The 16,656-nt window shown below is 51.4% G+C and overlaps 2 protein-coding genes across 11 annotated transcripts in view; one reads left to right on the plus strand and one right to left on the minus strand.

Moving 5' to 3' along the window:
• SCAPER (S-phase cyclin A associated protein in the ER) overlaps positions 1-3,987 on the plus strand; it is a 422,618-nt gene extending 418,631 nt beyond the window's left edge. For all 9 annotated transcript variants that reach the window (XM_081829597.1, XM_081829604.1, XM_081829605.1 and 6 more), the window contains 2 exons: positions 967-1,018; positions 3,546-3,987. In XM_081829597.1, the coding sequence (XP_081685723.1) occupies positions 967-1,018; positions 3,546-3,649 (156 nt within the window). In that variant the 3' untranslated portion in view covers positions 3,650-3,987. The remainder of the gene's footprint in view (positions 1-966; positions 1,019-3,545) is intronic.
• A 6,194-nt stretch (positions 3,988-10,181) lies between these two features.
• On the minus strand, positions 10,182-15,829 carry ISL2 (ISL LIM homeobox 2). 2 transcript variants are annotated; one of them, XM_081829698.1, is made up of 6 exons: positions 15,661-15,829; positions 14,660-14,849; positions 14,115-14,377; positions 12,005-12,288; positions 11,259-11,426; positions 10,182-10,844 (listed from the first exon to the last, which is right to left on the minus strand). In XM_081829698.1, the coding sequence occupies exons 1-6, from the start codon at positions 15,716-15,718 to the stop codon at positions 10,728-10,730; spliced, it is 1,080 nt and encodes a 359-aa protein (XP_081685824.1). In that variant the 5' UTR covers positions 15,719-15,829; the 3' UTR covers positions 10,182-10,727. The 2 variants fall into 2 exon arrangements, with proteins under 2 accessions (XP_081685824.1, XP_081685825.1); XM_081829699.1 differs by lacking the exon at positions 15,661-15,829 and having other exon boundaries at positions 12,005-12,305; positions 14,108-14,377; positions 14,660-14,845.
• Between the last annotated feature and the right edge of the window lie 827 nt (positions 15,830-16,656).

Genomic DNA, 16,656 nt, shown 5'->3' on the forward strand with positions numbered 1-16,656 from the left:
GTCAAACAACAGATGGCGTTAAGCGCTGTGCAGAAAAGTAAGTCAGGGAAGAGGGATAGGGACTGCCAGGGGGTGATGAGCAGAGAGGCCTCACCCAAGACAGTGATGGTTGAGGAAAGACAGTCTTGCTTCTGTACCAACTTAGTCCCTTACATTTTCAGCTGCTTGGAAAACAATTTATAAAAATACAAATGATATCAGAATCTAAAGTAAAGAACATATATATTACTTGTTTTCATCTCGTATTGTTCTTAAAGTATTTCTAACAACACATTTAAATGTAATTTAATGTAACACATTTAACATACGTTTGGATGCACACATTTTGTACATGTTACAGAAATTTCTTATTTGGGATAGCTTCTTAGATTAGTGAAATTGATTCAGGCTTTTTTTTCTATAAGTAATTATTATCAGGGGAAAGAATATATATTAGATTTTAGTTTATAGAATGGTTCTTGGAGGTTCCCATGTGTTAGATTATTAATAGTCACTAGAAAATGATACTAAAAATAGGAGCCGGTGGTTTGTCATAGGTTTCTGAAAATTTACATATTATGTACAATATTTTTCACTTTCCATCTAAAAGTAAAATTACTCGACTTTTAAGATTTAGCTGCAGAATACATAAGGGCTTTTAGAATTATGCTTTTTTAAAAAATGTTAAAAACCTGTCAATATTTTAGGATAATAAATCTGGCTAAAGCCTTCAGTTTGTTAGCTGAAATAAAGTTGTAGTTTCTCCAGTAGATAGCACCATAGTCCCTGCTGATCCGTGAGTCATCACTATTTGATTTAAATTAAGAGAACCTGAACATAACTTCTTAAGCTTTTATATTTGGGCTCCAAAGTATTCGAATATGCAAAGATAGTTGTCTCAGAATTCAGAAGCATATTTAAAGCTGCCCTCAGCGAAATTCTCTGTTCCTAGCCTTGGTATAAAAACACTTCTCTTGTCTCACACAGGATTTTGTACAGACTCCAGGCCAGGCAGATAACCAGTCTTATCAGCCCAAAGGTACGTCTCTATTGAAATGAAATGTCGTGTGTTTGTTAGCCAAACAGACATGTTTCTAACTCCACCCTCTGGAGCTGTTACAGAAATCAATTTATTACATCACCTAAAACATTTGAGATCCGGATATCAAGTATATTTCAATGAGTAAAGAAACAGATTTTGTCATCAAGCATGAATGCATCAGAATAGACAGAGAAATCTATGGAAGTAAAAGAAAAGCACAAAACATCTTTATGTAATTTGCTCTTCACTGTGGAGTATAATATTCACCTCATGCAACATACAATAAATGGTGAATAATTACTGAAGAGCCGCTTCATAATACAGGAGACAAGCAGATAATTCTACATGGCCTACATTCCCTCACATAAATGCTAAAATCACATCAGTTTGGTTTCCTGTGTTCAGAATAAAATTATTAATGATAGTAGCCCATATTTTCCCCCCTAAATTCAAGTACTTGAATTTTTTTATTGAAAATAAAAAGTATAAAATTGTTTTACTTGGAGAAAAAGCCATCAGATTAGCAAGAGTTCAGAGGCCTGGGGTGCCTGGGTGGCTCAGTCGTTAAGCGTCTGCCTTTGGCTCAGGTCATGATCCCAGGGTCCTGGGATCAAGCCCCGCATCGGGCTCCCTGCTCAGCTGGGAGTCTGCTTCTCCCTCTCCCTCTCCCCCGCTTGTGTTCCCTCTTTCGCTGTGTCTCTCTCTGTCAAATAAATTTAAAAAAAAAAAAAAAATTTTTTTTAAATAAAAAATAAAATAAAAAAAGAGTTCAGAGACCAAAAGATTTACAAGTGTTGTTTTTCCTTTAGTGTTCCTGCTGAGGTGTTTCCTATGATCAGAGCTGGAGATGTAGAATTTTAAAGTGCATTTTTACTTTTTTAAATATTCTATACACACTGTAATTGAGAAGTACAAGTTGCTCTTTGTCTGACTGTCAGGACAGCATCTCTGATTAATGGGACCCTAATACAGATTTTCCCCAATTCTTCCATTAGTGTGATAGTCTTTAAAGTGGTTAGAGGCCCACTCCCAGCAGGACCCTCTAGGGCACCCACCAATTAGCCCTTACTTGGAGGGGTGGGGAGTCACCTTGGACACAAGCACGCATGCACGCGGGCCCCAATTATCTATAGGGGGCAGGTGTTGAAAAGTATACAGAAAAGAATATAAAGCTGTAACAATATCATGAAAAAATGTCATGTTTTATTGATTCAGGCATTCAGAGAAGTAAACAGAAAGCTATGGCCCTTTTCAGAAATTCCAGTCAACATCACTGTCGGTATCATTTGTCTAAGCCAGAATTAGTGTGCAAGTTCAGGTCTGCCCTGATTTACTCACAGCCTTTTTTTTTTTAAGCTATTGGAGGCTATGTGGGAGAAATCAGTATAATTTGTTACTATTTCTTATAAAACAATGTCTTAAATTTTGAATATATGAGAATGTCTTGAAAAATCTTCTAATGTATTCATTTTTAATTGTACAGAAATTTTTTTTTGCCAGTAAGAAGTATAGACATTCTTTTTTCTTCCTTTCTCCTGGCTGTAAGGATGAGTCACCATTGGCTACATGTCTGGCAGGCAGAGTCCCAAGAGCTGCCTCGGTCTGCTTGGTGGGCTGAGGCCTGTGGGAGTTTCAACTTACTTTCTTTTCCAAGGGCCCATCTTCTCTGACGTCCATGCTTCCCCCAATTACACTGGGCTTAATCCACAATACAGCAAATGGGCCGTGTTCTCTGCATTTGTCAGAAAGGGTCATCGTTATATTGGTGACAACTCCTGATATGCTTACTTGGTTTAAAAGAAACGATTATGCCACACTAAGGGCCAGTCTGCACTTCGGACGTCTGTTCCCCTTTTGCTTAGATTTAGTCCCCATAAAATGTTTCAAGGCATTTTGAGTTCATGGCCCAGGTGAAGCTCTGCACTGTAAGTGTAAAGTACCTCCTGGTAGCACCACATTCTTATTGCTGAAGAAGACTTCTGGTGTTCAAATACTCATTGCTTGATCACTGCCCAGTAGGAGACTGTTTTCTTTGCCTACATCAATAACCAATAAAGTTCTGACTCATTCCCTCTGCTTTGTTGGATGACTGAATGCCAGTTTTGAGCTTTTTTATAAAGTTATACTTAAAATATTTTAAATTAGACTATTTTAGGAGACAAACGTCAAGTTCACATACAGATTTACCATTTCAAGCCTATCTTAAGAATGGAATATCTGTCATTTTATTTTGTTCACCGTACTTATTTCCCCTATTTTCTTATTCTGGAATCCAAAATCCATTTTTTGTAATGTTTTACAGAGGGGTTAATATCTGAATATGTTAGAAGCAATCACAAATTGTGATTAAAATGTGCATATATATTATGCTGTAGGTAGATATAGATAGATCAGTTACCTTCTTTATATAAACTTACATCATGGTTTATTTGAAGTGCATGTCTCCATTCTGTAGTCTGATACCAAAATAATTTCAGTTGCTTAAACTTCAAAGAATTTAACTATTTTCTTTTTTTCCTCTCAGGAAAATCCCTTGGTTCCCAAGACTATCTCGAGCTGGCTAACAGATTTCCTCAGGCAGCCTGGGAAGAAGCTCGACAGTTTTTTTTAAAAAAAGAGAAAAAATAAATGACTTGGTTAGTTCTGTATTTGAGTACCCTTGTTAATATTTTAAATTGTTCAAACAAATGTTCTAACTGTTCCTTAAGAAGCTCATTTTCACATGTTTATACTCTCCCCCTGCACTGTAGATACGGTATATACTTTGCACTATTTATAATGACTGTAGATACTTTAATGTTCTAATTCTGCAAGTTGAGTTTATTTCACTTATGCACAATATTTTGGAGTTCAGTAACCTACATCCTATGATAATATATACTTTGCATTTGTAATATGGGTGAAATTAGACATAAAATTAGCAAGTCTGTTTTGTTCTTGTAATAAAATAACTTATTCCGTTTGCAGTGATGACTTTTCTTATTAAGGTAGTTCAAATTTGTATACAAATTTGTAGTACAAATTTGAAAGAAAAATGTTAACTCCAACTCTGGGAGTCTCTTAAAGACTTAAAGTTAACCCCTAAATTTCCCTTTTTAAGGTGTGGAGTAAAGATGTCTGTAACGCTTGGGTATTCTAATTGCGTAATATGTGGGGGGCTATTTGAAATGAACCGGGAGCACTGTATTCATTGGTCTGCCCAACTCTTCCTGGCAGACCTTACTGAGAACCTCCTGTAGCGTTGCTGAACTGAAATTATTCTCCAGAATAAACATTAGCGATTCAAAAAGATCAGCCATAGTGAATCACCTTGAAGTATGTTCTCAATAATTGTGAAGCAACAATGAAGTAAAAGTAAAACAGAAGGCCACAAGGGCTCTGAGTAGAAGTTGTAACCGACCCCGTGCACCGCTCCCAGCTGAACGTGAGAAGTCAGCCCGGGGGACGTCGACGTTTTCCGATCTCCTGCTCATCGTTTCTCCACCTTAAGCCGATGGTCAGTGCTAAGCCGTTCACTGAGTGATATCTGTAACAATTTCTGTCAGATAAGGATCAAACATTACCAAGAAAAAAGATGTGGTTGGAAAACAAGTGGCCTGAATATGTGTCAGAGACCAGACTATAGGGAGGTCGGGGGGAGGAGGGGGCCGGGACTAGAAAATACGAAAGTTTCATGGGTTTTTTAAAAGCAAACTTAACCTACCTAATGTTCAGGACACTTCTTTTTGGAGCCTCACAAAGCTGCTGAGTTACGTGTATGCTGTTTTACTTTGCAAATCGGGAGAAAATAAAGAGGTCTCAAAAATTCCAACAATCAATCAATCAATGGCGAACGCCCCCAGTGCGCTGCGTGCTCCCGCCGGCGCGGACCCGGCGCCTTCCGCACTTCGGGCCGCCGGGGCCGCTGCCCGGCTGGGGCGCCCACCCCGCGAGTGTCGCCGGGGCAGCAGGGCGGGGGCCACCCGCTCCCGAGCCAGTGGGACCCGCTCTCGGGAAGCCCCTCCCGCCAGGACTCGGGCGACGACCCGGCCCGAGGAGCGGGACCCGAAATCCGGGTCCCCGCCGCGGCGCGCGCAGAACCACGGCGAGCCGGGCTGTGCGCCGCGCCCCGAGGCCGAGGGGCTGGGCCCCGGCGCCCGCACCCCCCTCGCGGACCGCTGCCGGGGCTCCTCCGCGGCCCGGGGCGGGGGAGGGGCGCGGGGCGGGGAGCAGGCAGGTGTCCGCGGCCGGCTCTCTCCGCGACCAGCAGCCGCCCGCCCGGGGCGCCCCAACCGGGAGAGGAGTTCCCGAACGCCGCTCGCCCAGTGCGTCTTGGGGCGTGAACGCAGAACCCTTGCAGCAGCTGAAAGGAATAATCAAATATTTATAAGATTTCCTGCAAGACGCTTCACAATAGAATATACTTCTTATCTAATCGGAAATTTGCCAGAAAACCATAAATAATTGAGACAGCTGTGATTAACCTCCCAGAAACCATACCAGAATTCGCAATTAAACATTTAATTGAATGGTGTCGTTTGCCCCCCTCGTCCGGGAGGGGAGGGGGTTTGATGGAGACGAATGCCGGCTCCGCCCGGCTGGGGAGTTTGCGAGAATCCGGCCTGGAGCTGCGCAGCGCCTCGCGACCCGCACGGTTTCTGCGCGTCTTGAGTTCCCTCCTTTCAGGCGCGTTCCGCGCGGACAGAGTAATTTAAGCTCTAACTCCGCTGAGTTTTACGACTTCTAAACTCTCCAGGGACGGGGGGCGGGCGGTGGGGGCAGGGAGCGGGCGGGGGCGCGCGGCGCGCAGGTGAGAGCGCCGGCGCATCTTGTTCCCAGTCTGCGGGGACGAGTGCCACCCACTGGCTTTCTCCTGCGGCCGGGGCCGCATCCCGGGTCTCCCGAGGCTGCGGGGCCACAGGTGGATCACGCTGGGCCCAGGCGAAAGGCCTCTGCTGGGTCCAGCCTGTAAAGCTGACGGTGCGAATGGGCACAGCTGGAGCAAAAGCAACAGTTTCGCTCGGGCATCAGAGCCCAGAATCTGTGCCAAATAGGAAAAAGCTGCCCACAGCCCGGCAGCAGTGACATTTGAGCGCCCAACGCGGTTGCCCAACTGAGTTTCCTGCTCCCGGCGGCAGCTCGCTTTGCGGGGAGCCCGGCAGGGCTCGTCGTCATCCTGGACGCCCAACAGGATGTCGGAGCCGCAGCTTCCTGCCCGAAGGTCTGGAGCCTCTCTCTGGCTCCAGACACCGGGGACTCTGTGATACCCCAACCCCTAACGTCGCCCCCGTTGAGCCTAGGTCCGGACTTCACCTCCCGGACGAGCCTTTCCTTCCTTCCTTCCTTCCCCAGCTGGGAAACCACTTGGGTCCTTTCTTCCAGAGCTCCTTCTAAATTCTTGGTTCTCAGTAATCTGGAAAGGGATTACTCCTCACCATCCCTATTCTTCCACTTCTCTCTCCCAGTTCCCACGTCCCCAGCACAGGGGTTCTCCTGCCTTCTGTATTCAAACCACCCCCTTATCCTGTTTCCCAGCGAGAAGATTCTTAGCCTTCCTGAACTCCTGCCCCTCCGCTCTCTCCCTGACTCATTCTCCCCCCGCCCGCCAACTCCTGACCTTCTTGAGGAGGTGCCCTGATCCGAAGGCCCGACTCACCTAGCACTCCTGCCTTTCGGTCCCGATTGCTGCGGGGCCCCAAACTTGCTTTATAAATTGAGCCAACCCCAAATCCACATCTGGATCCCAATGAGTATTTCCTTGTGCCCTTTTTCTCTGCCATTACTACTCTCAGTCCAACTGCGTTTATCTGCATCGTTCATGCAGGGGCTCTATCAACAAGGTGCTAGTCTGTAATTGGTCACCCAATCCTCATTATTGCACTGAATCCCAGTATCCTGAGGAGAGTTTACCTTTACATCAATCAGACCCATATTTAAAAGCCTCTAATCTTCCCTACATCAATTTAATAAACTCTGAATTTCCTGCTTGGAACTTCTCTTCAAATAGTTTATTATTCATTCATTGTTTCCTCTCTCCAGCATGCTGCTATTCAGCTAATTCTCTTGCTCTCTTTGGTGATCATTTGTACGGGAAAACACAGCTAACTAAATGTGTGGCAATGTATGTCCTTCCGTGGGCAGCAGTGGCAGAATCTTAACATTTTCTAGAGAACAATCTTAGAAGATGTCTCACTTAAACCCAGTACTTGCAGCTCTGAGCTTTAAGCCATTCCACAATCAAAATTGAAAGGCTGATTTCTGTTCCACAGCCCATTAAATATTAAAGTTCATTGGGAATACTGCCACAGGGACTCTGAATTTCCCAGAATTGTGCAGCCTTTCAATATGTATTAAATTTTGTGGTATAATGGCCATAAACTTTTCCATCTCTGGGAATCCCTTTCCTGCCTCAATTACATAGGGCTATCCAAATTATTAGATAGGTCTTCTGAAAAAAAATATTATTCTAAAGTGAATCTAGTTAAATAACTCCCATTTTCCACCTATGGCCCCTTTTTATTGAACTGACTTTTTACCACACAATTGGGTGTCTCACTTTCAAAGTTCAGTAAGCATAAAATACAACATTTGTAATTGTTACAGGTAATTTAATTTACAAGGAAATCCCAACTGTATTACAAAACATGTTTAAAGATGGCCTGGGAACCAGTAAAACTGATATTTATTAATGTAACTAACCAAGCATAGATCTGACACCTCACCAGCGACCATTGCAATAAGGCTTCAAAGTCAAAGGCTTTCCCTGGTAACCCACATGGGAAACAGTGCGCCCTTTTGGGCAGCTAGCAGCAAACTACAGAAGAGCTTATGATGTTTTATACAGTAATACAGATGGCTTCAGGCATCCTGATACACAGTAATCACTTTTATCTGAGTAATTTCCCAATATTCAAAATCAGCACACTCACATATCAAAAAGAGGAATTAGATATTTGATCCAAGAATAAGAGTTTACTGTAATTAGCAGATGTTTCCATTCATAGCATTAAAATACTCAGTCTGTCAAAAGCACAAATTCAGAGCTAATTAACAATAAACATTAATGAAATTCTTTACTCAAGAACTTGTTTCCTTTTTTAAAATGACAAAACCCAATAAGCTGGATTAATCAGAAGTTTTTAAAATTAAGATTTCTTGGAAGTTTAGCATCCTACCCAATGGCCAGCCAGGAGGTAAGAGGAAATATCTATATTTCTGTTTGGGAGGGAATGGTCTCAGTTAAGGGAGCGAAGCCTCAAAGAACCTAACCCTGATTATTAAAACCGTTTCTAGGCACTTGAGAGGTAAAGCTGGTCCTCATTAACCCTAGGATCTCTTCCCTTATCTCTAAGTTTGCGGCACCATTTCCTAAATCCCAAAGAAAGGGAATGTTCTCTTCAAATTTTGTGCTAGCATCACCTTGACTTTGAGGAAGTAAAATATAAATTTGGTTTGATTTTCCCACCTCTCATTTTCTTTCAATAATTGACTTCCAGTCTTCCAGCTTTCCTTTTCTAATGGGGGCGGGGAGGGGAGGGGACCGGGTGATGGAATCCTGCCGTCAGCTCCGCTGAAAAACCGACAGTGGCCTCTGGCCATCCAACCAGCCCAAAGCTTCCTAACAGAAGGCACCTACTCCTTTATCCAGCGACCACAGCTGCCCCTCAGACACGTTTTCCCTTACCAGACTCTACCTGAGCTATCCCCTATTCAGGACACTTCCGTCTTTCAAAACAAATCCTGGACGAAGAAGGATATACTTGTGGGTCATTTATCTCGAGGGACAAGGAAACGGAAACCCAAGGCCAGAGATTCTTCAAGAGTAGATTGACTGGTAGGGTGGCAGCTTCCCGAGTCCACCAAGTGAGGCCTGTTCTGAGGAAAAGAACTGTCCCAGGCTGCCAAAGGGTTAAATATTTGTTAAGGGTAAAACCTGAGCCTCCTGTTTTTTGTGCTTGCCCGGGGGCCTGCTGGAGATTCAGTATCTCTCGCTTATTTCCTGCGATCACTAAAGCCCGTTTTCAAGAAAACAAGGCGCAGGGGTTTGAAATGTCACACCAAGTGACCTGGGCACGGCATATCCAGGGGCCATTCCCAGCCCCCTCCCACCCGGGCCATCCCCCGCCCCCTGCATTTCGGGTCTGGAAAGAAAATAAACCAAGGACACGCCAGACTGGTTCTGGGTGGACTTATTTTCCCGGGCAGCCGCGATCCTAGCGGGGGCTTGTTGTGGCTCCTTCAGTGTATCGTTTGCAGGTGATGCCAAATGCAGATAAGGAGCCGCCACCCGGCCTTCTCCTCTGTCTAGACGGCGGAATTAATAAATGCAGCGAGATTGATCACGTCGCGCATCCACTCTGGGGACAGCGCCGAGGGTGAGCCGTCACAGACCCCCTGTTCGCCCCGGGCCCGCGGGCTCCCTGCTCGGCGGCTTGGCCGGAGTGGCAGGCGGGCGAGGCGCCCGGGGCAGGGGGTCGGGAAAAAAGCGCCGGCAGGGCCCGAGTGCGCCGGCCGAAAATGCAGCGAGGGATGGCGGCTCGGCCCTTGGCGGGCACGAGGCTGCATTCTGCTCCAGGAGCCTCAGAGGCAAAGCCGAGGGAACGAGACGCCCTCGAGAGCCTGACCGCAGGCTGGAGCCCGAGGAACAGCCGCCACCCGAGCGTCGCCGGTTTCCCGCTCAAACGAGGTCTCCCCACCTGCCCCGCAGGCTTCGGCCGCGAAGCGCGGGAGACCCGGGCGGAGGGTGGGCAATGCCGAGACCTGCCTGGAGCAGGGAGCGCGCGCCGGCTTCCGGGAGGGCCGCGGCGCTTTCGGCGCCGGCCGGGGCCGCCGGGGGGCGCACGGACCCAGCCCCGCCCCCCGCGCAGCGTCCAATCCCCGCCGGGCCCGCCCCCGGCCGCGCGGGAGCCCTCGGAGGGGCGGTGCGCGAGGCGCGGGCACGAGCAGCTGGGCCCACCCCCGGGACCCCGCGGCGGACTCCGCCGCGCGGCGTTTTCGTTGAAACGAGCTCCAAGCCCCAACCTGCGTCGGTCCAGCCCTCCCGCTGCGCCCACGGCACACAGGAGCAGCATCGCATCGGGTTATTATTTTTTTATTAAGATCAAAATATCCATCCCACTGTGAACTGGCTGTTCTCACAATAAATAACAATAACTTACGTTTTGTTCGGCAAAGGCTCACACACTCTGTCCTCCGTCGACTGATAATTTAAAACATTTTCAAGGAAAGTCTCGTTTCTACTTTTTTCCGGCAATCATGCGCTTTGGGGATTCAGTGTCTGTTCCGTTTGAATCGTCCCCGCTTAGAGCCCGGGCAAAGCCGCCTGGGAGCGCGGCGCGGCTTGGGGTAGGGGCTCGCCTGAACGAGTTCGGGGTGGCCCCGCGCCGGGTGGGCCCCGCCTGTTCTCCACGGGTAGGAGGCGCGGACAGAGCGGCGCTGGCCACGCGCAGCGAGGGAAGAGGAGAGGGCAGAGCTAATGCTAGTAAATCCCAAATTCTGGTTTTGAAAAAATAAAAGTTCTTGGAGCAGGGCTCTCCGGTCTGGTGAAAGCAGGTTGTATCCTGGAGCTTTGGGCTGTCCTGACCGCTTCTCTGTCCTCTCTCTTTAAATAACAATAATAATAATTACAAAGGCGAGAGAAAGTTTTCGGAGCTGGAATGGCTTGAGCATGGGTGAATCTCATGCAGGGAGCATGCGAGGTCCGCGGGCTGGAGAGGATGGGGTCCTCTCACGTCTCCACGGGACTCGGCACCATGCTGTTGGGGGTGTCCGGGAGCTGCGAGGACAGGGAGGTCACATCGCTGCCGGAGGAGTTGCCTAGCGAGCCAGACTCAGAGAAGGAGACCTGAGGATGAGGAGACATCAGGAAGAGGCGGGTGAAGAGGCGCTGGAGCTGCTGCTCCCAGGCCGCATACTCTGAATTCGAGGGCGTTCCTTAGGGACAAGCCTCTGGCTGGAAGCAAGGCCTTCGGAGATATGGGCTAGGTCCCCAGGCGCACGCTGGGGTATTAGGGCGGGAGCTCGGGTTGGTTAATCCCTCGACCTCCCTTGCCAGTGCTTTAATCCAGGGAGACCTGGTTAAGAGCGAATTATGGGCTGAGGTGTTGCTGCAGTCCCCTTATCTATCCCCTTATCTCTCGTTGCCTAGAGCTGTCCCCAGCCCCTCATCCCCTGCGAAGTCCCTCCTTCCCACCTTGATCAAACAGCTAAATCCCCCCCTCCGAGTCCTGAGGCCCAGGTGGGTGGGGCAGGACCTCACCAGCTGCTGGAAGGCGGGTTGGTCCAGGTCACTCTGGAGGGCAAACTCGCTGAGGGCTTTCCACGGTGGCTGGTACGTCTGCACCTCGACTGCGCTGCCCTGCACAGCGCTCTCGTGACGGATGGGGCTGCCCGCCACGAGGGGCGTCCCGGTCAATCCCTGGAGGCTCTGAGGGACAAGCAGAAGTGGGGGTGAAGGATGCTCAAGTTAGGTCCTGCGTCTCCCACCACACCCTTGACACTGAGGCCCCAGGCACTGGCTCGAGATTTGGGGCCTGAAGGGGTTTGGGGGCCTGAAGCGGTTTTGGCGGAGGCACTCCCAACACCACAACCAGGTAGTCCTCCTTTGCCAGTTAAGATACTCCGGACCCAGGAACCTCCACCACAGTCCATCCAAAAGGGGGGCCAACAGAGCAAAGAAATTCGAGGTCTCTGTGCCCATTTTTCGCGAGGAAAAGTGTCCAAACCAAGCCACGCCAAGAGGACACAACCTGCCCCGACTAGCAGGAGCTGCATAACCACGCCGCCTCGGGCTCGGAGCTGTGCCTCCAACTCAGCTCTGCCGCAGGGACAAGAAGATCCGACCGAGGGTACGATAATTAAGCAGCCTTAATCCCCAAGGCAAGCCTTGCTCCGAACACGCAAATACACGCTATTTGGAGAATCCAGTTGCCCCTGGATCTCCCCAGAGCGCGCCCAGAACTCGGGGCCCCGCCCGACCCGCTCCCCCGGTGCACAGCCCCTCACCGTCTTGTCGTTGTGCTGCTGCTGCTGCAGCTGCTTCATGAGGATGGATTTCTTCTTGTCCTTGCAACGCTTGTTCTGGAACCAGACGCGGATGACCCGTGGGCTCAGGCCGGTCATCTCCACCAGCTGCTCCTTCATGAGCGCGTCGGGCCGCGGGTTGGCGGCATAGCAGGTCCGCAGAGTGTGCAGCTGCTTCTCGTTGAGCACCGTCCGCACGCGGGTTGTCTTCTCCGTCTGTTTGTGCACGTGCGCGCGCAGCGAGGGCTGCCGGCCCGACCCGGGGTCTGCGAGGACAGGGGGACTAGAGGTGAGCGCGGGGCCGCCACCCGCCCGCCCAATGCCCCGCCCTGCGGCGGCCGAGCCCTCCCAGGCCCTATTTCGTTTCTCTTCGATTCCGGTGATTTCGTTTTATTGTTCGTCTCCCTTTCCAGCTGTGCGTCCTACCCGGAGGGAGCAGTGCGTTTTCGTCCCTTCCCCGGTTCCCGGTGCAGGCAGCCCCGGAGCGCGGTCCTCGGAGCGCCAGCAGGGCGTCGGAGCCCTGCGCCAGGCCGCTGCGGGACGGGAGTGGCCGCTCCCGCCTGTGCCTCCTCCACTTACCCGACCCTAGGAATGCCCGCTTGGGCCCTGCGGGACGGAGGCCCTCCGGAAGAAGTCGGAGTTTCAGAGGAAGAGGAAGGAGGAGCTCCCAGGACTCTGGAGGGGGAAGGGGGCCGACGAGGGCCCGGAGCGCCGCGCTGCTTCGCGATTAGGGGGCTTGTCTCCCGCTCCTGGGGGCCTGCAAGAGCCCTTCATCCTCGGTCGGAGACCACTTGGACAGGGCCGCGAAGACCTGGCCTGGAGCGCGGATGGGCCTCCAGGGACAGAACGTTCTTCCCTGACAGCCCTCGGGCCTCAGCTCCCGGGTCTCCTCCTTCAAGGCTCCAGGTTCCCCGGCCCAACGGCTGCTCACCCTCCCGGCCCGAGCGCAGCCGCTAGCATTCTCGCTTGGTTTGGGGTTCTCTCAGCTCCGGGTAAATAGAGCCTGATGCCCGCGGCCCGCAACCCAAACCCGCAACAAACAAAAGGGAGCCCCTCTGAGACCCGAGATGGAGTGCACTCAACACCAGCTTCATCCTATTTCACACCCCCATCCAAACCAGGTCCACACATCCATGGATACATGCCGCACTGTTTGAATTTTTATCCCCGGGCAGGCATAACTAGGTCTGGATAAATATTTACAAATATCCATCCAGCCCAATTTCCTCACTCAATAGGGGAGGCAAACCGAGGACCAGAGAGGGGAGGAGCATTACAAGACCACACAGCACCCAGAGGCTCAGCCTGGTGTAGAGCCTGGTGCTTCAGGTCTGTGGCTGCCTGCTGGGAGCTGCCCAGTCTGAGGCACGATGCCTGACCACTAACGTGCACTCAGACCCCATCTCTGGGCAGCTCCTGATTAGGACCCAGAACATCCCCTGAGTATTTTCTACGATCCCAAGTCCACTGTGCCACCACACCCTCCTCCCGGAGAAGCACTTGGCTAAATTGTTCATCAAACTGGGCCTCAAAACACCAACACAGACCCCCACTCTTTGTTGGGGCGGCTAGCTAGCTAGCCTTCTGGCTGGCTGTGCTCAGGCCCAGCTCTAGGATGGGAGCTGTATTCCTTACACACATACCCCCAGGCAAACCTATCTTTCCTCTCTGGCAATACCAACACACTGCTTGAAATTCCCCATACACGTTCCCCAGACAGACACCACTTCGTTTTCTGTCGTCATTCACCCTCCTTCTCCCGGCCCGGTGTCCCAGTGTTCCCGATCATGGAGAACACAATTCTCCACAATGCCCCCATAGGCACACACACTCATATGCACACAACCCCGGTTCATGTTGACCCACGAACGAATTGTGTCCCACCCCCCCAGCCCCACCCCCCACCCCCCGCCCTGGCATACACTCGGCTGTGTTCCTAGCCACAGTTCTGCACTCACACAGAAGCACAAAGTCCTGGCAAAAGGAACCACGCACGAGTGACAACTCTTCGTCGGAGCACAAGCACCCCTCTACACACACGCACGCACTCACAACGGCGCCGGCAGCGCCGGGCTCGGCGCGCGCGGCTTACCTGGCAGATGCAGGCCGCGGGCGCCGGGGAGCGGGCCGGGGCTGCGCGGGCTGCCGGCCGCGGCGCGCTCCAGCAGGAGGCCGTGGTCGGCGCGGCAGAGCAGCTCGTGCTCCCGCAGCGAGAACTCGTCGCCGGGCAGCAGCTGGCGGCTGCACACGGAGCAGCGGAAGCACTCGATGTGATACACACTGTCCCGCGCCCGCATCACCAGGTCGCTGCTGCTGAAGCCCACCTGGCACTTGGCGCACTTGATGCCGAACAGCCTGCGGGCCCAAGGCGCGGTCGGGGTCAGGCAGGGGCCTGAGGCCCGCCTCGCTTCCTGGGCTGCAACGGGCTCCGGGCACGCGCGTCCAGGACGCTTTGTGGCCCACAGGGAGCTTGCGGGGACCGGCCCTCGGGGAGTTCGCGGGCCCAGACGCGCACGGCGGCACACGTTCGGAGTGGGGGGGTGGCCTTCTCCCCAGGCCGGGGAGCGCAGACGAGCCACCGCCTGCAGCCCCAGCCCCCGCAGGCGGTAGCTGAGCCCCGGCTCTCGCGGGCCTCACCTGACATAGTCCCGCTTGCAGTAGGTCTTCCCGTCTCTCACGAAGCACGTGCACGTCTCGTCCAGGTACTGGCTGCACTCGGCGCACTTGAGGCAGGCGGCGTGCCACTCCAGGTCGGGCGACACCCGCAGGATAAACTGGTCGTGGATCTGACTCCCGCAGCCCACGCACATGGCGGTCCCGGGCTTCTCTGCCGGGGAAAGGCGCGGGGCCCGCGTCAGGCCAGACTGCCCGGACCCGGGCGGGCCTCGGCCACTCCAGCCCCAACCCAACTGGCTCGCTCGTTCCCTTTCAAGAATTGCGATTACAGGGAAAAGCGGGTTTTCTAAACGTCCGAACAATTGGAAACGAAAAAACAAAATCTTCTGAATTTGAGGGTTTTTGTCTCCCCTTCACCCCCCCCCTTTTTTTTTTTTTTTTGCTACTAAATTCATTTGGACACAGTCGTTTTATCCATATATCTTGTAACTAAAAGCTAACAGGTGAGAAGAAAGAATAAAGACATTTAAGCACTGCGGACGCCACCGCATCAATACTGAACGGTGATGTTCCGGCATTTCTGTCCACATACTCCCTCTTACAGCGACTACCTCCAATCCCAACACAGACCCATCAGCTTTCAGCGGAGTCTCTTCTCGTCCTCTCTGACATTCTTAAATATCCCAGATCAAGCTAGAGAAATCTGTCTTCTTCGAAAAGCCAAAAGGCACGCAAGCTCACATCCCCAAATCAAACCTAATTGCCTTAGCGCAAAAGAGAAGCAGATTTCACAGCCTGAGGCCATCCTAGCAGCCTAACATTGAGAACGTTTAATTGTAAATTAAAACAACAGGATTCCAAAGGATAAGTGGCCTGCAGGAGAAATGCATTCGTTTTGATTTTTCTCTCCCAGCGTCCTGTCAAATAGAAGCCACTTGTAGAATCCGCTAAACATTCTTCTGCATTAGAAATATTGCATAGTAAGCACACACACATACACACCCACACACAGAAAGACTTACTCTTGGAATGATCCCCCATAGCACCCAGAAAAGGATAATGAAAAATAATATCCACCATGCAGAAAAGAGATGTGCGCAAAGTGTGCGGCCAGGGGCAGAAGGACGAGGGTCGCGCGCCCAGCCTCGGCTCTTTGGTAACTAACTCCTCCTGCCCCGCTGAGTTGAAGGAGCGATTCCGCACCGGCCCGCACGCAGCATGACGTCAGCACGCACTCGCCCGGGGCCGGAGCTGGGGGCGGGACCTGTGGCGTCACGAAGCTTCCCCAGAACCGCGGGGGGATGCGGGGGAGGTAATGGGGACCTGGGGGCTGTTGGGCGGGGTGGCTTGGGAGGAAGGCGAGGGTGACGGGGGATTGGCTGCAAGGAAATAGGCAAACCCTGATTGGTCCGGAGTAAACAATGGAGCGCAGCCCCCTCGTCCGAAATCTACAAGGATCCTCTCCCTTACCCCGGGTCGGGCTATCCCTGCTGGACCTTGCGTCACCGCCGAGCTGGCTCCGTGGCCACCGCAGCTCTGAGCTTCCTCTTGGACTTGCCGGACGGTCTCCCCAGGCGTGCCCGAGCGGGGTGATGGATACCTGAGGAGTGTAGGCAGGGAGAGGCCTCTCCTTTAAATGCTCCCTTCTTTCACAAATAAAAAAATAAATAAAAATAAAAACCCACTGTTTTGGAACTGGGTGGAAAGGGCGGTCTATTTGGATACAACCATCACCGTCCAGCCGGTCACCTTTCTCTTCTCGTGCGCCTTTGTCCTCAGGGTCCAAGGCAGAGAGAGAAGTTAGAGAACGACCACTGGAGGTTTGGATAAATTCTTTTTGGACTTCCCCTTCCCTATCCCCTCCTACCTCCCCCCCCCCCCACCGCCCCCGTGGAAAACTTATCCAAGTTGGAGCATTAGGTGGGTAGCGCCAGAACGCAAAATCCGAAGACGCTTATCGGATCCTGATTCGAGACTTGGGCAGGGAGAGGGAGGTTAATTTGATACGGACTCCCCTC

The sequence above is a fragment of the Leptonychotes weddellii genome, chromosome 9, assembly GCF_054177405.1.
Source record: "Leptonychotes weddellii isolate Sample4059 chromosome 9, ASM5417740v2, whole genome shotgun sequence".
NCBI lineage: Eukaryota > Metazoa > Chordata > Mammalia > Carnivora > Phocidae > Leptonychotes > Leptonychotes weddellii.